The sequence below is a fragment of the Myotis myotis genome, unplaced genomic scaffold (genome assembly GCF_014108235.1).
Source record: "Myotis myotis isolate mMyoMyo1 unplaced genomic scaffold, mMyoMyo1.p scaffold_m19_p_12, whole genome shotgun sequence".
NCBI classification, from domain to species: Eukaryota; Metazoa; Chordata; class Mammalia; order Chiroptera; family Vespertilionidae; genus Myotis; species Myotis myotis.
This window is the reverse complement of record NW_023416316.1, coordinates 38342763-38364360: the sequence shown is the minus strand read 5'-3', so window position 1 is coordinate 38364360 and position 21598 is coordinate 38342763. Positions and strand designations below refer to the sequence as shown.

Sequence of the window (21598 nt, the reverse complement as noted above, 5' to 3'; positions counted from 1 at the left end):
AAAGCTAACATTGAAAGGACTGAGCACCCTAAGGGTTGGTGAGGATGCGGATTGCAGGGATGCTCATAAAGTATTACTCAGACGGGTGGGAATGTAAAATGATGCAACCGCTTTAGAAAGTAGTTTGGGAGTATCTTCTACAACAACTGCTTACCATATGCCTCTGACATTCCACTCCTAAATGTTTACCGGAGAGAAATTGAGTCATATATCCTCACAAAGATTTGTGTGCAAATGTTCCCAACAGCTTGGTATGGAACAGCCAAAAACTAAACATGAGACCAATGTCCTTCAACATGTGAGCTAATGAATTGTGGCACACCCACTCTAATGACTCTTACAGTTATATCTTCACGGTGTTATTTTGTGTGTATGACGCTTTAGACTAGTGTTTCTCAACCTGTGAGTCGCGACCCCTTTGGGGGTTGAATGACCCTTTCACAGGGGTCGCCTAAGACCATCGGAAAATACATATATAATTACATATTGTTTTTGTGATTAATCACTGTGCTTTAATTATGTTCAATTTGTAACAATGAAATTGGGGGGGTCATCACAGCATGAGGAACTGTATTAAAGGGTCGCAGCATTAGGAAGGTTGAGAACCGCTGCTTTAGACGAAAGAGAAAACAAGCTAAGATTGGCTGCTGTCTCAATTGCCAAAAACATACAAGGCACTTACGGGCACCTGGAGTCCCTGTGTTTTCTTCTTTTTCTTTGACGACCTCCTATCCTTGGTTAGCATTTTTGCTTTGATCCATGCTGACTGTCCCATCTCTGAAGATCCTGAACAATCTGTGAGGGAAACGGTTTACACGACAGAGTTTAAGATGGTATGGGAACTATTTTGTTTTACTGGAAGGATCAGAGAATGGAGAGAATGAGAATGCAGCCAAAAGTTATAAACTTTTTAAAAATAGTAGCAATGCAAAGAATTAACACTTTTTTTTTTTAAGTGTTTACATCTTACTTGTAACCTTACAGGCCTTCAGTTTCTCCTTCTTGTGTATTCTCAAACTCTGACTCCGAAAGAGGGGCCTGTCTCTGCGGAGAGGATTGATCCAAAGGGATGTGTTTGGCTGGAGTCTTGGCCCCACCTCTGAGCAATCACTGTGCTGGGCCCATCCTGTTGAGGTGTTAGGGAGGGATCGGCCCCAGATCTGCCTCTGGCATTGTCCACTCTCGTTAGAGTTCCTGTTACAAGTGGAGGCCAACCAGGTTTGCCGTTTTGTATTGATGCTGAACACACCAGTTTCATCACCTTCCGAAAATGCCCAGTTCACATATCCACCTCCAGTTTGCACGCTCTCAGCTTGGGAAGGGAAGGTCATTTTCATGGGTGCAGGTGTGCAAATCAAAGTGGTTAGAACTTTCTCTCCCCTGCCTTGTCTGGCTGGTATTTGAACGACTGGCTCATGCGTATGCTCCTTGTGTTCAGCCACTGAGCTCTGGGCTGAGACAACTGGGGTCTGCCAAGTCAGATGAACAGGGACTCCATTCTGGGTGACCTGTTCAGGTGCCAGCACACCTGTACCCACTTCCACAGGTGATCTGGACAGAAGCAAGTCAGTTTCTGCAGACAAAGGAACTTGCTTTCGATGAGAAGGGACCAGAAGAAAGTGGCCATACTTTGGGTGGGCTTGCCCGTCAAGGCAAGAAGCAACTATACTATTTCCCGTTTCTTGCTCTTCCTGGTCATTTCTTACATTTGAAGTCTCTCTATGACGGACTGCAGTCTCAATAAGGGGTCCCCTCTGCACTCTTGGGGGGTGCTGGCCTCTGGCCAGGCTCCGCAGCAAAGAAGGAGGCATGCTGTAATACTGGTATTTCTTCTCCCCAGACATCTCCATGCTGCCTAGAACCTCTGCACAGATGACATTGCTCCAGCTGTGGGGAAGCTTTCTGCAAGTAGGAAGCTTTCTGGTGGCCAGGAGAGCCTCATCCTCTTGTAACGTGTCAACCGCAGAAAGGACGTTTAGGGTGTCCACTGTCAGGGCAGAGAGGTCCTGCAGGTGCCCCACCTGGCTGTCCAAAGACAGTAAGGAGTCCTTTATAAAAGACACCTTTTCATTCATTTCTTTCAGTTGGAAGTACATCTCCGTAGCCCTAATGACGAAGGGAGGGAGAAAGCCAATAAACACATTAAGCCAATGGGAATTTGCCTTATTCTCTTCGTGTCCTTCTTCCATCCTTAGGTAGCTCCTCAGCCTAAGCTGCTTCCCAAAGTTAGGTGTGTCTTCTGCCACCTTCCATCTCCAATATATACTCTCATTCCAGGGCATCTCACCCACTCCTATAGTTCCCCCTGTCACCCCAATACAGAAAAATTACAAATCTACATTGGCCATTATTTCTAATATTTCAGAACCGTATGTCCAGCTTCCTGTTAGTTATCCCACCAATCAGCCCATTCAAAATAATTTATATAATCGTTAATTTATATGACAAACATTTGGATATCTCCTATTGCCAAGCACTATGCTATTTTGGTAAGGAAAGGATATCCTGAGGAAGAAACCAGAATGATAGCAACAGCATCAATAATCAAATACGCAATTAGAAAAAAATGTTTTATACATCTTAAAAAAAATGCAAATCTATATCTCAAATTTCCTAGGTTTCAGGCAAACCCTACTTTAAGAGACCTACATCAGGAGCTCCAGTGGCGCAATCGGTTAGCGCGTGGTACTTATAAGAGACCTACATCAGAGAAAACCTGAGGCAATTTTTTAAAAGTTACTTTGAATACTTAAAGCCAGCATCATGATGTCTAGTCACTGATTCATGTCAAAGCCACACAAGACAACTTCAGCTATGCAAGCACAAAAGTAAATTGCAAGTGGAGTCTAATTAAATGTAACAATTGAATTCATTGAGAGAGAGAGAGAGAGAGAGAGAGAGAGAGAGAGAGAAAAAATGTTGGTTAATATTTATCTGTATAGCCCTAACCGGTTTGGCTCAGTGGATAGAGCATCGGCATGTGGACTGAAGGGTCCCAGGATAGATTCTGGTCAAGGGCAAGTACCTTGGTTGAGGGCACATCCCCAGTAGGGGGTGTGCAGGAGGCAGCTGATCGATGTTTCTCTCTCATCGATGTTTTTAACTCTCTATCCCTATCCCTTCCTCTCTGTAAAAAATCAATAAAATATATATATATATATATTTCTCTGTATATATCTCTGTGTGGGGATGGGTTTTGTTTTGTGTCCCCCCCCCCCCCCGTGATGTTGAAGCCCTAATCCCCAGTGCTTCCAGAATGTGACCTTATTTGGAAATAGGGTCTTTACGGAGGTAATCAAGTTAAAATGAGACCATTAGCGTGGGCCCTAAGTCAATATGACCGGGGTCCTTACCAAAAGGAGAAATTTGGACACAGAGGGAAGATGATGTAAAGATACCCAGGGGGAAGACTGCCCTGTGACTGGAATGATCCATCTACAAAACCAAACCAAGGACACCAAGGGTTCCCAGCAAACCAGCAGCTAGAGGAGGTAAGGAAGGACTCTCCCTGGAGCCTTCGGAAAAGCATGGCCCTGCCGACATCTTGATTTTGGACTTCTAACCTCCACAACTGTGAGACAATAAATTTCTGTTCTTGTGAGACCTCCGGTTTTTGGTACTTTGTTATGGCAAACTTGGGAAGCTAATATGGTTGTCTAAGCTTAACAAGGAATACCATAAATTATAAAATGTATCATATTTGGTTACATAAACAACTCATAGACATAAAAATACAAAATTTTAAAACAAAAAAATAAATTAGAAATTATTCTAACAAATATGATGAGGTGTCTGTATTCCTTAATAAATCAAAACTTTTACAAATTGTTGCAGAAAAAAATTATAAGGACTCCAAAGAACATGAACAGACAATTCACAAAAGATAAAAAATAAGGAAACATAGTAAAATAGTCAACTGTATTAGTTAAGCAGACAAGGATGCAAAATTGGAGCATTCAATTAGGCAACATATATAAATAATTTCACTATGCTAAAGTACACAGATATTCTTTACATTGTGAGATAAAATATTATGAAGCCATTAAAATTCAAAATTATGTTGTTGATAATTTCTTTTGGCTATTTCTAACAGTAGGGGTGAGGATATAGATGTTAGTTATGTTCTGCAGTATATGCTTTTATTAATTTTTTTACAGAGAGGAAGGGAGAGGGATAGAGAGTTAGAAACATCGATGAGCTGCCTCCTGCACACTCTCCACTGGGGATGTGCCCGCAACCAAGGCACATGCCCTTGACCGGAATCGAACCTGGGACCCTTGAGTCCGCAGGCCGACGCTCTATCCGCTGAGCCAAACCGGTTAGGGCATGCAGTATATACTTTTAAATGTGGTATGAAAAACTTTGTAAGTAGAGAAAATAAAAGTTAAAATACGTTTACAAAGACTGGTTAACCAATTCAAGAAATGTTTTTGATGTATAAGCTTGAAGCGGGGAACAAAATACAAACGTATAGTTTTAACTAAAAGCATAGAGAAGATGAAATGGAAAGAGACCAAAATTTTCACAGTGAACTCTGGCTTATGACATTGTTCTTTCTCCTCACCCCCACCCCCCCATTTTATTATTTTATTTGGAGGAGGGAGTAAGCTTTCCAATTTCTCAATAATGAAAATCTTTGAGAAACAGGAATAAAGTAAAAACAGTAAGATAGGGAATCCAACCAACGGTGTCATGGCTGATATGACCCTATGCAGAAACACAAAATGGTCCCCAGTCTTATTTGGAGACTGGGAGAAGCTGTGATTAGTCCGTGAAGAGCTGTATCAAGTACTTCCCAAAATAGTATTACACATCCCCTCTCAAGAGCCCCTCAAGTCCCTGGTTGAGCAATCTCCCATTCTTCCCTCTGGCAGCTTTGCACATAAGAAATAAATAATAATGAGGGTGGCATTTTCCATTTTTGTTATCGTCTATGTGGGTGGCACCTTCTCTTTCTTGTGTCTGCCATAGAATTCAACTTCTACAACTCAATAGAGGCTTAATAAATGCTTCCTGACCTTCTGGAACCGGCAAAACTAGAATTGGCAATGCTGATGAGGGAAAGAGCACAAAATATATGTATATTCCCCTCCAAATATGCTTAATTAGAGCTTCCCATCCAGTGCACTGTTTCATCTAATTCAAAACCAGTACAGTCTGAACAGCAGTAATGGAGACTCATTAAGTGCCATTAGCAGCAGCCACATCGCATGGACACAATAGAAACCAGCAACCATTCACAGCAACAGGTAACGTGCTACAATACAGACCTGTTAGACAAATAACCTGGTCACCCTCAAATCGGGTCCTCTGGCTTTTACAGGCACTTATTTTCTAAAGCATTATGTCCTATGAAACATATTTTAATTATATTCCTCAACTGCGAGCTACATTAATTTAATCTATCCTTTCAGTCATTCTGACACATGAAGCACATTCTTATCATTTTCATTTCCCCTGTGCAAGGTTTGAGGATGTTGGGGAGACCAGGATGGGTTCTTGTTTCACGGTGGGCCTTTGGACAAAATATTTTAAAATGGTATTATAATAGGTATAATTATAGTCATCATGACGATTGTAATCTTCAGTGAGTAGTCACTGTGTGCCAGGCATTTTCCAAAGGCTCTACACTATTCTCTTATTTCATCCACATCCCAGCCCTATAAGGTAGTCATTACTATTATCCCTTTCATGAAAAGAGGACAGGTCACATGGCCAGTCACGTGATCGGTGACAGAGTCCAAATCCGCATTCAATGGCATGAACCACTGTGCCCCTGCACCTCTCAGCAACTCAGCTGGGATCCAGGCAAAGTTCTCTGGGGGCTCCTGGAGTCCCATGAAGTGCTAAGTGAATTACACCAATCCTCCCCATGCTGGGAGGTGTTTGGTCACAAATGTTCCTCAATACAGTTTCACGGCCAAATAATGACAGACCTGCTCAACCTATAACTCTACTGAGTCACAACATACTTTATGATAGTGTGTGAACTTTCTAAAAAATGTAGCATTTCCCAAATACAATGGATCAAATATGCTTCCTATGGAGAAATACCTAATGAACATCTTACTCCACAGCACAGAGAGGGAAATGCTGACTTATACCACTACGTCAAAAGGCAGCCAGCATTCCACATAGAGAAAGTAAAACATAAAACAGACCTAATATGTTCTCCTTTTCCACTTTCGCAGCTCACTTCATTCTGTAAGGACAGGGCTGATCTCTGCTCTCAAGGTGGGCAAACAAGCAGATAGCCTCCTGATCTCCTTCCCCTCCCTCTGCAAATGACTGTTCAGCTACCTGAGAAAAATATTCTTCCCTCCCTCCCTCCCACACCTCATTTTTGAGCTCCCCGAAATGACATCAACAAAAATAATCGTGTAAAAGCAGGGCTGGTAAAATAGCACTATCAAGAGGGAACATTGATTATGTGTTGAAATTAAATTAGAGCTTCTTAATTACATTGTAAAATCCTTGAAAGCATCTAGAATATTTCCCAGAAGCTACATATCCATCTACATTCTAATCCTTCTCTATTTGATCCCAAGGAAAAAAAAAAAATCAGGAGCCCTGGACAGGTGGCTCAGTTGGTTGGAGTGTCATCCCATACACCAAAAGGTTATGGTTGGATCCCTGGTTGTAGTGCATGTGAGAGGCAACCAATCACATTGATATGTTTCTCTCTCTCTCTCTCTCTCTCTCTCTCTCTCTCTCTCTCTCTCTCTCTCACCCCCCCTTGCTACCTCCCTTCTACCCTCCCTTCTACTCTCTCTACAAAACCAATGCAAAAAATATCCTCAGGTAAGGATTCACACACACACACACACACACACACACACACACACACACACACAATGAAGAAACACATTTAACTTCTATTGGTTTGCTTCCAGTTACAAGAGCAGTTCTGGCCAGTGTTGTTCAGTGGTTGAGTGTTGACCTATGAACCAGGAAGTCACAATTCCATTCCTAATCAGGGCACATGCCCTGGTTGCTATCTCTATCCCCAATAGGGGGTGTGCAGGAGCAGCTGATTAATGATTCTCTCATCATTGATGTTTCTATTCCTCTCTCCCTCTCTCCCTTCCTCTCTCAGAAATCAATAAAAACATATTTTTTTTAAATGCATGCCAATGCATGCCGTCCTCCCTATTTTAACCCAATGCTGGGTACCCACAATTAGCAGTACATCCACAATAGTTTGTATCCTACTAGTTTCTGAATGTGTTCACTCTTGCAACACATCTCCTCTCTCCTCAAACCTCTGAATGGACTCCCTGCACTGTCCCCCCGAAAGCACACATGCCCACAGGCGCTCTCAGCTGGTCGCTTTACGGTGAGATCCGTGTTCCTAACTCATGCATCTCCTTCACACTGGCCATGTTCTCTCCCGGCCTGCTCCTCTGTGAAACCCCTTCTCCAGGATTCCATGTTAGCAAATCACCTCCTCCCTCCTCCTGCAGCTTCTTGCTGGTGGATCATTTCCAAGATCATCCACACTTCTGTTACCACATGGAACAAATGAAAAGAACTTTACTGTGTCCCCAAATCCCTCCTTGCTTCCCTTCACAGTAAACCTCTCCACAAAAGCTGTAATTGCTGTCTCCACTTCTTCTCAGTTCCACTGCACAGCTAACTGCTGGTCAGGCGCCCTGAGATCCTCATGGCTCTCCATGCAACCAGCATGGTACACTGGACCTCCTCCGGACCTCCCTGCAGCCCCCGGACACCCTTGCTGCTGCCTCAGGCGCCTGCATTTGCTGCTCCTTCGACCAGGTGCACCATGCCACCAGGTGTCTCTGCCTGGCCCACTGCCCTCAGTCTCTCCCCTCACCCACCTCAGAGCGACCTGCCTGCACCAGGCTACCCAAAACTGCCCAACCCACCCCTCAACTCCGACACTGGGGTCCCGCCCCCACAGCGGTGTGGTGGGTCTGGGGTCTCACGCAATTTCACACGCTGGGCCTCTAGTTCCTTTATAATAGTACTGTAACTTCTTCATGGCTCTTTTACTGCTGAACATTAAATTACATATTTCTTTTATGTGTTTCCTTTATTTTTTTTCTCCTCCACCCCCTCACTCCTCCACATGCACACACTAGTATGTAAGTCCTATGGAGGCAGGGACTCTTGTCTCTTATTCACCATTCACGTCCAGTAACTAGATTTAATAAACATGCATTAATTACACAGACATTATATGTTACTAGAGAACATTTTAGAGAATCCAAACCTCTGCGTTTCGAAAGTAGATCTTTGTACCCTTTTAGACATTCTAGTAGAATCAGGTTTGAGTGTAGTTTGGGGATGGAAAATACGCTCATCTTTTACCTTTCTGCTGTCACTCGGATTCGTTCCTCACAACTACAATTCAGACCTTCCGTCTTCTCATGGAAATACTTTTCCACACACTGTTCTTCGAAATCGTGAAGTTTTTTCAGATCCTCCTTACTCAGGTAGAGTTCTGTGAAAATAAGTATGTTACACAAAAATAATCATGGTTCACCTTTAATAGGAATCTGATACAGTGTGTGAGTGGCTTTTCTTCTACTTGTGCTGTAATTTGATAAACTGTAGCTTGTATGGTAAAAGTTTGCTGCCTTGTCAGACTGTATTACTTGTATTAATAGGGATACAGGATATAGGAGCAGCTGGAAACGTATGTCTGGGTCTTTCCTGTTTATCCTATTAACAGGCATGGGAATCTGAAGATGACTCATAAAAAACAGACACTTCCTCTTCAATATTTTAGTAGCTTAGAATGTTTTTACACATCAACAGAAACTCATTTCTGCTCAGTGGAAAATCCATGTGTAAATTTTGACTCCCCCAAATGGATGGTCCTTTTCTTCCCTGCCAACTGTTTTATCATTCAAAAGGACAATAAATAAGCTACAGGTTTAAATCAAGGCTAAAAGACAAAGCCTTTATCTGAAACTAATCTGGTAAGTGTAAGAAAGCTTGACCTTCTTAGACTGAGTTTGCAAATACTAAATTCTATTGGAAAAAGATGCCTTACTATCCGTCAATCACCAATGGAGGGTAGTCCCCTTCCCTGACAGAATTATAATTCAACTCCTCAAAAGACACAGACAGCATTTGGTGATGCAACTCTACATCAAACTTCAACAGTCATTCAGTCTACAAACTTGGCTGTCACTCTGACCTAACCAGAAAAAGTACAAGTTTCCAGTACTTAGAAAATATAAAAATGGTGTTGAAAAGGGGTAAAAGTGGAAGGGTCTCCTTCAATCATTTCACTTAAACTAGGGAAACAAAGAACCATCAGAGTTCTCCAGAATTTATTAGAAGTGAAAGTGTTCCATTATTTTCCCATATAATAAGAGACAAACATATGAGCTTCAAATTGAAAAAAAAAGCTAAAAGAAAACAATATCCAAGTGCATAATGTTTTCTGATTTCATGGTGTGGAAGATTCAAATACTAAAAAAAAAAAAAAAAAAAATCCATTATCTCCCCAACTCTCAATATCTGTTTGCATTAAAGACTCTCCTATGAACAAGAAACTTTACAACTGTCATGACTTGAAACTCCTGTGCATTCCTGAGAGCAAGCAATCCACAGAGCAATTCCAGTGACCGGTGCCAATGGTGGCATGTGGAGCGTTCTTGGAACTGTCCGCCAGGTGGCACTGCTGCCCCATATGCACACATCTTGATCCTCAATACAGAGGAGTGGAAGCAATCTCACAAAATTCAGGACTTTTCCAGAGCTTGGAGTGAACAGAAAATTTACTTGAGTTTTATACCAGAATCATCCGATAAGCCCAGACCCAGATGAACCCAGGTATGGTGCTAGGAAATCTGATCAAATCCTAGTTAATTCCAGGATCTCTCAAGTGGTTCACAATCTATTAGGTTGTGACAGTTCTGCAGCCAATGACTGGGATGGAGCTCTATTAAAAGCCTAAGAATTACAGTATAATGATAAGCCTTTTAATTCACTTCAGTTGTCTTTGACTTCCTTACAAAGACTGAATCTCTGGTGGGGGAATGGAAAAGAAAAAGAAATCTCCAAAGTGACTCGAGAGGAAAAATACTTCACATAACCAACAACCAGGAACAAAAGAATATCACCCTGTCAACCTTGCAGTTACACCTGTCCCCCTAAGGACTCACTGAAATGAGAAACCTCCTATCTGAAACTCCTGGAACCAGGTGTGTTTTAGTATTTAGAATTCTGCTTCCAGTTTTAGGAAAGTAAAAATAAGCGTATATACCACAAATGAGTAAAACCCTTAGTTAGAGCAGTCCCTGCAATCAAACACATGGCTATTTCTGCAGTAAAATCAATGAATATTCACACTACAGGGGTAAAGAGAATAAGACATTAGTCTTCTAAGCAACTTTTACCCAAATGAGTCTTCCCACAACCTACGAAGAAAAAAGACCTCCCATTTTCAGAGGTACTTTGGATTTGCAATTTGTGATAAAGGACTGTGGATTTATGCCACCTATTTCCTCTACAGAATTATCTAGAAATGGACCTGGTATCAATTGTGGGATTGCTTGAGAGGAACTACAGAAGATCTGTAAAATCACAATAAGGAATGTTCTCTTGTGAGAATTAGTATGACAGTCATAGCATGCAGCTAAGATATGGTTAAGCAAAATGAACTAGAGAAATCTTAAAATATGTAGACTTAAGCTTTGCAGAGAGAGGGGGAGAGAGAGAGAGAGAGAGAGAGAGAGAGAGCCCATTCTTCTGTATCCTGAGTGGTAGTACTTGGAGATGTGAAACATCTATTCAGAAGCACCTCCATGCTCAGAAGAACGAGAGAACTATGACTGGTTAATAAGTTAAACAAAATGGCTTGTTTATTGATTTTCCTTAGACCCGTAGTCGGCAAACTGCGGCTCGCGAGCCACATGCGGCTCTTTGGCCCCTTGAGTGTGGCTCTTCTACAAAATATCAGGTGCAGGCGTGCGTACAGTGCGATTGAAACTTCGTGGCCCATGCGCAGAAGTCAGTTTTCGGACTGGGCGAGTCTATTTTGAAGAAGTACTGTTGATATTTGGCTCTGTTGACTAATGAGTTTGCCGGCCACTGCCTTAGACATGAATTTCCAGGTCAGCAAAGAAAACACAGGTATTCCATAAATAACATCTGTGTAAAAACATAAAGCCTTTACACAAACAGATTCTGTTCCTACCTATTCCATTCTTCCAAAGTATCAGTTAATCAAAAGGCACTATGATCACACAATGACAATGTGTTTCCCTACCCAGCTCTTCAGCTGACACTCTGGTGTCAGTGACTCCCCAGAGCCTTCCATCCTGTGCCCTGAATTTCACTGGCAATGCTCTGGTGTGCCTACACCTTGGCTCTCCACACCCTACTCTCTTCCTCCTGTCTCATCAATGAAAACTTACTTAATCCAACATCGCCCTCTTCTTGGTCACTTGGAGCTTGATGATGGCAAAGACGGCGAAGGAAGAGGCCAACATGGCTCAGCAGGATGAACGGTGGGGGCAGCCATGGCTTCTCGTGGTAGGTCATGATGTAGCGATAGCGATTGTACTTCCACAGTTTATTTGAAATGGATTTCATATCTACATAAACATTACTGTAAGTTGTAGAAAGAGAGGGACAATGTTTTAATATAGAACCCTGAAATAGAACAGATCTTTTTCTTTATTTTCAATCAAATTTTATGAATGATTCACCTGACACATTACCAGCAGCTAGTCAATGAAAATACTATCCATTGCATTTCTAATTCTTCTTGCACCCAACAAAATACATTAATCACCTTCTACAATAAATCATGCCAGTAAGAATCAAAAAACAAAGTTAGAAAATACAATCAAAATGAAGAAAATGCTAACATTACAAATGCAATAAACAGAAACTGCCCTCTGGAACTTAACACTATTCTTGGTTCACCATCCTTTCTCATATAAGCTCCTTTCAGTCCATAATTCATCATTCATGGTAAACAGCTGTAATGTTCCTATATAAGCAACCTTATGAAGAGATTCTCCTAAAGTCAGATGTGAGAACTGCTAGAATAATCCTACTTAAGGCACCCAGACAACACAATAGTAAGAAGAAGAGACAGAGAAAAAGCATCAATTCATCCTAAAATAAATCAGTAAGTCTGTATTTAGAAGCTAGATATATTATTTAGATGAACTTTACAATAAAAGTAATTGCTTATTGGTAGGTCACCTTTGATTTTCCCTTTAATTAAATCAATTATAATATGCAGACAGTGCAAAAAATATATTCATATTATAAAACTTTCAATAAAAGTTGTAGTGGTATAGTAGTTATTCAGTTATTCTAGATAATATATCATCTTTAACTACTCGGCTTTAAGTCTATAATGTGAGGAGGCTATAGCACAACAGAATGTCCGTCCTAACATTGCACTTAGGCTAATATAAAATTTAGTCTCTTGGGAGAAAGATGGCAGAGAAGTACTTGTGGGGCAGCCAAATTTAGTTTAAAATACACACACACACACACACACACACACACACACACACACACACACACTGGAGTAATAATAAAGAAAAGGAGAAAGCCAGCTTAGGATAAGAGGATGGGGACATTTCATAAAGTAGACGAAGAAAATGAATGACTGGGTTTTAATAGTTCTCAAAGTGTGGTCCCTGAACCAGAAGCAACAGCGTCACCTAAAAACTTGTCAGAAATGTAAATTCGTGGGCCCTATTCCAGAACTATGGAATTGGGAACTCTAGCATGAGCATCATAGCAACTTGTAGCTCAGCAAGCCCTTCAGGTGATTCTCCTGCATGATCAAGTCTGAGAACCACCAGATCACATGCTACTGCCATTCCAGGTTTGACTACGGTCTGCCCAGCTGCAGGTAAAGATAGCCACAGTGTATTTCAGATTCTTGGTCATTAATTATAGGTACAGAGAATGTGGGAAGGGCCCCTAGACAAGTAGTCAGGTCTTGGCTTTCTCAGCATTCTTGGTCCTCAATTGTGTTCATCTCTAAAGTGAGGAAATAGGTTCATGTGAGGATTCTCAACCTCTCTTGACACCTGATGTTTTTGAGAAATAAAAATCTAATGCCCTTCTCTTAATATTACTTGATATATCAAAATATAGCAATAATTACTAATCACCAATAAGTTTTAAAGTTCATAAAATGCTGGAGCTACAAGTGATAATAGCTATCATATAATCTTGTAAAAAGCAGGAAGGTATGTCCTCCCCATTACATCCAACTCATTTTTTCTCATTTATTTTGCCTCCCTCTAGCCTTTATCTTCTCTACTTTCTTTACTTACATTCCATACATTGATTTCCCTTTTCCTATATCTTCAGTACTTGATATAAATTCAAGCAAACAAGAACACCAACTTGTCCTTGATGAGCTTTATGTCTATCTGTACAGATAGACATAAAAATACAATACATAAATTATAAAATACATTTGTATATGTTATATAAGTGGGTAAGAAAAATGAAGAGTAAGGAGGAGCAGACATGCCAAGGAGACAATTGAAGGAAGGGGGGCTGCATTTGTAAATATCATCTTTAGATTACACCTAATTTAAAAGGGGACATTTGAGCAAAGACTTGAGAAGGGGTGAGGGAATGAACCACACAGATGCCTGGGAAGAGCATTCCACACAGAGGGAACAGCAAATGTAGACACGCCTGTGTTGCTGAGGAGCCAATGTAGTTGGAGAGAAATGGATGTGGGGAAGACAGCGTGATGTGTGATTTGAAAGGTAGAAGGGAAATCAAATCACAGGGAGTCCTCTAGGTCATGGTAGGAACTTCAGCTTTTACCCAGAGGGAAATGGGGAGCCATTAAACAATTTGGAGCACAGTAGTGACATCATTGATGTATGTTTGTAAAGGGTCACTGTGTTGATAATAGAATATAGGGCCACCACAGAAGCAGATGAATAAATTAGGAAGCTCTACGATAGCAGTGGGGTAGTGAGAGGTGGCTGGATTGATAATCTATTTGAAGGTAGTCAACAGGCATTCCTGACAGGTTTCAGTTGAAAGTACTAGAGGCACTGAGAATGAATCCAAGGTTTTCGGTCTGAACAAGTGAAACGATGGAAGTCTGACAGAAACCTGTAGTCTTCCTCATAAATTTGGGAAAGACTACAAATAAAATGGGTATATGTTGGGAAAGAGGGGAGATCAAGAATTTGAACATTATAATTTTTAGAAGTCTATCATATACTTGCCTGGCCACGAAAGGGGCAGTTGGATCTACAGGACTGAAGTTCAAGCGGGGGGCGGGGGGGGGGGGGGGGAGATAGGGCTAGGGATATAAATAAGGATTTGTCAGCATATGCAGGAAACTGATCAAGATCACCAAACAAAGCGTAAACAAAAGACAAGCAAGGTCTGCCCCCAGGGATCTTCTAATGTTAAAAGGTTAAGGAGAAGATGACCCAGAAAAGGAGACTCTAAGTGAAAAGTGATAGAAGAAAACAGTATGAGACACATTGGGAGCCAAGTGAAAAAGGACATAAAGTACTCTTTAGCCATCTGTCAACCTCACCAACTGTGATTCTTCCATGGTTCTAATTATTACTTCATTACAATGCATAATTCCTTTCACTCCACTTTTATTTTATTTTTATTTTTTTTTAATTTTTTAAAAAATATATATATTTTATTGCTTTTTCACAGAGAGGAAAGGAGAGGGATAGAGAGTTAGAAATATCGATGAGAGAGAAACATCAATCAGCTGCCTAGGAGGGCATCCCCTACTGGGGATGTGCCTGCAACCAAGGTACATGCCCTTGACCAGAATCGAACCTGGGACCTTTCAGTCCACAGGCCGACGCTCTATACACTGAGCCAAACCAGTTAGGGCCACTCCACTTTTATTTACTTCCATTTATTGTTTTTCTCTTCTCGTGCTCTACTGCCTTCCTAAGAGTAGTTTCATGCCCATATTTTGAAATATGGGTCACACAGAAACCAAAAAGGTTACACACTCAAAATATATGTGAATCTAGCCCAAATACCTGCTCCCATTTTTATTTCAACAAAATAACCATATTTAATTAAAATAACCTACTTGAAGAAAGCAATTAACAGGTTCACCATGATGATATATTGCACAAAGAGGTAGACAGCTTGGAGAAACGGAGTAAGAAAAGAACCAGGAGGGCAGGACGACTGGTTTGAACAAACTACAAAAAAAAAAAAAAAAAATATCATTTAAAAGAAGGAGATAAGATGAATCAGAGCCCTATGATTCTAAGTAAATATTTAGCACATTAACTTAGCAGAATACCATACATTTTTTATATTTTTTAAGATTCAGGTGATTACTTTCCAGATTTTTATTTTACTCTGAGCATCTACAAAAGTTCAATTCTGTGGCTGATGAACTCTCCCACGCACCATCTATTTCTGACGCGTAGACTTCTCCGTACATCATCCAGTATGGCTCAAACACAATGTCCCGCGCAAGACTCCAAGACGGGGGCTCCTTGGGCGAAAGGATGGCCTTGCGTGCCACTCCGAAGCTCAGCAGGACTATGGCCATTATGATTACAATGTAGAACATGTTTGCTGTCTGCAAAATAGTGCCGCACAAGAATTTTACCACAGATTTGAAATTTATAGTAAAACAAATAAAACACTAGCAACCATCATGATTATACCTGCCAACAATGGGACTGTCTAGTCATTGACCAAAATGCCCTAGTCCATGCACAGCTGGCTTTCCTTTGGCTGAACCACTTTGTTTTTCCTGCACAGTTATGTGTTTCATGTCAACATGGTCTATGGAATAGCATAAATTTGCTACTGGTAGAGAATCGTGCTTCATTTCTTAAGAAGTAATGAAATGTGAACAGCTTGTGATTAGTGAATATCCAACTTTTCACCAACTGGGCCAGAAGTTAGAAAAACAAAAACAAAAACATAGGGATACTCAAATTAGTAAAATGTTTTTTTTATTTCCACATTTCTCCAAGGATATTTGTTAAATACAGGTGTGGGCAAAAGTAGGTTTATAGGCATTCATATAGAAAATAATACAATAATTAACAAATAATAATACAAGAATAAATTCTGTGTATCATGTACACATAACTGTAAACCCACTTTTGCCCCATCCTCTATGAGTTTGTGGTTATAAGAAAACAGTGTTGAAATGATCTTATTTTCTGTGCCTCTGTAAGTAATTTCAAAACTTAAACTACTGAATGTGAACCATGAGAGCAGGCAAAAGCATTGAAAAGAGCACCAGAATACACAAGCAGGCAGTACTCACCATTTTTGCAATCATGGTCACATAGGGACCTGCATGTTGGTTCACAGCAAAGAAGTCCAGGAGTCGTGAGAACCAGAATATGATGTCAATGCAGTAGATGAGCCTTCCCGCTGTGTGCAGAGGAGGGTCCCCCCACCGCAGGCCAAAACCAACCAAAAACAGGCCAGTAGCCACAGTTTCCATGAGGTTCCAGTACTCACTAATCCATACCTTTACCTTTTGAGTAAACTTTTCAGGTTCTGAACTACAGACCTAAAAGGAGAACAAACAGGGGAAACTTAGTGCATGAGGTATAATTCAAGACTCTCATCGATATCATCTTCTTTAATGTATCAACTGCTTCATTTAGATAGTAATTTAAATCCTGCCAAGAAACAGATCACAAGGGGATTTTTAGAGACTTAAGTTAGCCTTGGGTAATTATTTAAACAACTAGAGGCCCGGTGCACAAAAATTTGTGCACTTCTGGGGGGGGGGGGCATCCCTTAGCCCAGCCTGCGCCCATTCACAGTACAGGACCCCTTGGGGGATGTCCACCTGTCAACTTAGGCTCACTCCCCCGGGGGAACAGGCCTAAGCTTGCAGACAGACATCCTTCTGGCAGCCAGGGAGCCCTCGGGGGATGTCTGACTAAAGGCTTAGGCCCCCAAGGGATCAGGTCTAAACCATTAGTTGGACATTCTTAGTGCTGCCACGGAGGTGGGAGAGGCTCCTGCCACCACCACTGCGCTGGCCAGCCATGAGCCAGCTTCTGGCTGAGTGGCACTCCCCATATGGAAGTGCACTGACTACCAGGGGGCAGCTCCTGCATTGAGCATCTGCCCCTTGGTGGCCAGTGCGCATCACAGCAACTGGTCATTCTGCCGTTCAGTCAATGTGCATATTAGCCTTTTATTATTATTATATAAGATGTCCCTATTTTCCCCCTTTTGCCCCCTCTACCCAGCTCTTGCTCCCCACTTCTCTCTGGCCATCACCATACTGTTGTCAGTCCTCGGGCTAATGCTCTATCCACTGAGCAAAACAGGCTGCAGCTTAATTCATTTACTTTTAATCTATATGTGTCTTTATATTTAAAGTGGGTTTTGTTTTTGATTCACCCTCATAATCTGTCTTTTAATTGGTGCATTTATGCCACTGACTTTCAGAGTGCTTATTGATAGAGTTACTACCATATCAGGGGGCTTCTGGGACTTCTGGGGTGGGGCTGCCTTGCCACCCAGGACCTGCCGATCGGTCCCGGGCAGCAAGGCGGGGCCGGCTTCTGGGGCAGCAAGGCGGGGGCGGGCCTGCCCTGGATGGCAGAGTGCTGGCAGCTCACACTGTCCCGCCCTGCCTGCAGTATGCAAATTAGCCGCCATCTTTGTTGGTGGTTAATTTGCATATCACGCTGATTAGCCCATGGGAGGCATAGCGAAGGTACCGTCAATTACCATGTTTGTCTATTATTAGATAGGATTCTATAAATATATTTTAATGTCACTGTTAGCGTTAGCCAGCTATTTGAAACCCCGAACAGAAGGTTTTTTAGTTTTTTAAAAAAGGTAGTGTTTCTAGCTTTCATTATTCCTAAACTAACACAGGGAAACACCTAGACATTTTAGAACTTAACATTGCAATGGATCTATATAGCTGCAATTCCATTTCATGAGGTACAGTTCAGCACAAAGAAGACTGGTTTGAAACCAAGGAATTCTGTAATTTGGTCCTACTACTGCTCTCTAGTGAGTTGTTAAAAAATTACTTAGAATGTGATATTAGAACTCACTATTATAAGAAATTACCCTGCAACAGAAGATCAGACAAACTTGAAATGTACAATAGTAAACCTATTTTCCCTGAAGCATAAAAATGATAGAATTCAGATGTTTTTCTCCACAATTGTTTTCTCTAACCTATAAACCCAATAGTAACTAGCAGACTATATAAGTACTCAGAATATATTTTCTTAGTATATAACGTTGGTCACATTAGCTCTAGGAGAAAATCAATGTATGTAAATGCATAGGCATAGAGGTACATATACAGTGATATCTAAAACAGTCTAAGGCATAGCTCTATTTGACTGCAGTTATAACTGAATGGGATTATTCTCTCTCTCTTTTTTTAAGTGAATCACTGCAAACTAAAAACAAAAATTTTATCTTGTTTTGTTTCTTGGACTACTTGCCCTAGAAGGATTTTCAGCTTCAATTTTCAAAGGTATTTAGCAGAATCTTTCGAAAACTATAAATGAATTCTTTACCTTTGTTCAACTTTGACCATTTACGTGCCACTCTGTAATGAACTGATAATAAGCAATGCTAGGCTATGAACAATCAATCTTACAAAAAAACCCCACAACAACCATACACTTTCGGGAAATCAAAAAGTTGGACGGTCTAATAAAAATTAGATAGCATCTCTCTAGGACTGATAAACACACTAGGATGTCCTTGAAAACAACTACTTTCAAAGAACAGCAACCAAAACAAAGTATTTTGCTAGGACAAAGGTTTGCAATCAGAGATTTTTCCCTAAATACCCTCCCTGCAGCACACAAATCAGAATCAGCACTGTCTGCCTGCCTCTCACCCCTGACCTGTCCTTTTCCATCACCAGAGCCCAGAACACCTCTAGCAGAGGGATGCAGAAGACAAGGGGAGAGGGGCCGCTCACCTCCCTGACTTTCTCAATGGCGTTGGTGAAGATGTAAATGATAACGAGCCACTCCTGCACACTGGGCTGAGGCTGCATCTCCACCAACACAGTGAAAGTGAACAGCATGAGGAACGCCAGATACGCCATCTGTGAGGGGGACACACATTCCCTGGACGTGAGTCATGGTCGTAATAGAGGAGGCCGAGCAGACGTGGACTGAGCTGGGCAGATACGCACATGTGACCTTCAATGTGGTAACGTGAAAATACAACCGGGACCACCCTCTGGTTATTGACAACCTAATATCAAGGAAAACACACGAATCCAGCTATCTATTCTAGGATTAAGTGACAGGTGTGAAAGTCATTGTTTTCAAATGCATGGGAAGGGGTCACTGTCTTGTCCTGTGAGCTTCTGACCAGGATTTCTGGAACACTGCACATTCCAGAATGGGCATTTTCAGGCTAACAGCAAGCCCAGACTGACTGACACACCTTCCCCTCCATTTAAATATAGAAAATGTGTGTGTGTGCCAACCACACCAAATGACTAGTGTGAGTATGTGCCTATTTCCAAATATAATACATCATGGCATTTACTACTGCTGGGAGTTTTACTTTATGTTGATTAAAACATTCTGGTTAGTGGAAAAGTATTGTCCAGCTTTAATTACATTAAAGATTGTTGATGTTTTGATTTCAGCACTTGACCTGACACAATGGTAGACATTCAAGAATGTTTAATTACTAACTGGGTATATTAAACATAGATTTCCAAACTCTTCAAAAAATTAAAATACAGTAAACACACACATACATATGTACTAGTGATAATAGCTTTGTAATCTTTTCCAACATTTTACCTTAATATATATTCCCAGAAGTAAAAGAGCTGAGCACACACATTTAAAACTGACACATTACAAATTGCCCACCAGAAAATTGCTATGATCACTAACAATGAGATGGGGCAGCCCTTTCTATAGCTTCAGAGACAATACACAATGCTAGCTGATCAACATTTATATTAAAAATCCCAGGTAGGTAGAGAGAAAAATGGGTATATGTGGGTGTTTGTTCATCTTATTTTTAACTTACATCCCTATTTATAATATCTTTTTTACTAGTAGCCCCACCTAAGTTTTATCAGTCTTCTAAGTTTAGTTCTACATACAGAACAGTTGAAACCACTTTTGATTTACAATAGTGATAGTATATACCAGTGGTCCTCAACCTTCTGGCCCTTTAAATACAGTTCCTCATGTTGTGACCCAACCATAAAATTATTTTTGTTGCTACTTCATAACTGTAATGTTGCTACTGTTATGAATCGTAATGTAAATATCTGATATGCAGGATGGTCTTAGGCGACCCCTGTGAAAGGGTCGTTCGACCGCCAAAGGGGTCGCGACCCACCGGTTGAGAGCCGCTGGTATATACAATAGGCGGTATTTTAGGCAGGCATGGTGGATATTACTGCCTATGAGCTAAAGGGCGACAGTAGAAATTCCTATTAAAGTTAGGTAAAGTCTATTAATTCTATACTTCCCTGGGTCTCTGTCTCCAAGTCTGAATATGTTTGATGACCCCTTAGGGATGTAAGATAATAAATTTGTTCTAGCAAGCAGTTATTTTTTACATTTTAGTCATTATTTCATGGTGGTCAGACACTGTTGATTGTGATATTGGTGGTATTGCTTCTGACTCTTTCTCTTCCCAGTTTTTAAAAAAGATGTAAAAATGTTTACATTTTTGCTTTTTCATCATAACATTTATAACAAGACACTGATTGAATAAAGCACACACGCTGTAACCTAGCATAGCAACCTGACAGCCAAGACTAAAATTCCCGTGCTCACCATTGGTTATGGTGGGAAGATGTGGCTGGCTTACTTGTTCTATTTGAAAGCAATTTTTGTTGTTGTTCTATTTGCTTTGCTCCTGTCTCTAAGAGTTCATAAGCTGTGAATTTCTAAGGAAAGAAATATTTGAATACTCTTTCTCCAATGATGTGTCTATGGTTAAAATTCTCTCAGAGCTACTATCATAGTCTCTGGGCTATCTTATTTCATATTCACAAAAATGGTGAAATACCATTTGAAAGAGATTTGACTTTGAAAAAACAGATGAAAGTCATTCAGAGTTATGTCCTTACTCAATAATTATATAAAATCCATGTGCAGTTGAGCAAGTAAATATTTTGAAATATAACACATTAAGGCAAATATCCTTTTACAGTCCCAATTCAAATGTTTTAAATTTTGGCTATGAGCAATTTATGTATAAATAAGCATTAGAAAAATAATGCTATTAAGTAAAAGTTAAAAGCAATCAATACATTGAAAGTACAGGTCAGGCTTTCTCTGTATCTGTCATCCATAACAGGTTTTGTATTTGTTCATACAATTAACCTTCTACACTTTAACTGTTCTCTATATATTTATAAACATATCTTGAAGGAAAAAAACCACACTTGCATTTTCTAGATTACACACTATTCCCACAGGGGAAAAATCGACTGAACTGCTGACTTTTTTGCTCCAGCTAGGGAAAAGAATCCACCTCACCACCGTGGTTAATCTTATTGTGCCACTAAGCATGACATGCTCAGTCCCGGCCTGCCAATGGGACGCACTCAGCACTCGAGAAAGAAGAACATGCTTTGAATGGAACTGGAGAGCATTATGCTAAGTGAAATAAG

At 40.8% G+C, this 21598-nt stretch overlaps 1 protein-coding gene across 17 annotated transcripts in view; it reads right to left on the bottom strand.

The window, feature by feature from the left end:
- Positions 1 to 21598, bottom strand: part of TRPM6 (transient receptor potential cation channel subfamily M member 6) — a 121526-nt gene that overhangs the window by 35983 nt on the left and 63945 nt on the right. For 15 of the 17 annotated variants that reach the window (XR_004971271.1, XM_036330821.1, XM_036330811.1 and 12 more), the window contains 8 exons: positions 18917 to 19045; positions 16259 to 16510; positions 15382 to 15556; positions 15053 to 15167; positions 11394 to 11587; positions 8332 to 8464; positions 971 to 2106; positions 683 to 795 (listed from right to left, as the gene is read on the bottom strand). Coding sequence is in view for 16 of the 17 variants with exons in the window: in XM_036330821.1 (XP_036186714.1) it covers positions 683 to 795; positions 971 to 2106; positions 8332 to 8464; positions 11394 to 11587; positions 15053 to 15167; positions 15382 to 15556; positions 16259 to 16510; positions 18917 to 19045 (2247 nt within the window). In the remaining variant the exon portion in view is untranslated. The remainder of the gene's footprint in view (positions 1 to 682; positions 796 to 970; positions 2107 to 8331; positions 8465 to 11393; positions 11588 to 15052; positions 15168 to 15381; positions 15557 to 16258; positions 16511 to 18916; positions 19046 to 21598) is intronic. The other 2 variants (XM_036330812.1, XM_036330818.1) reach the window with 2 other exon arrangements.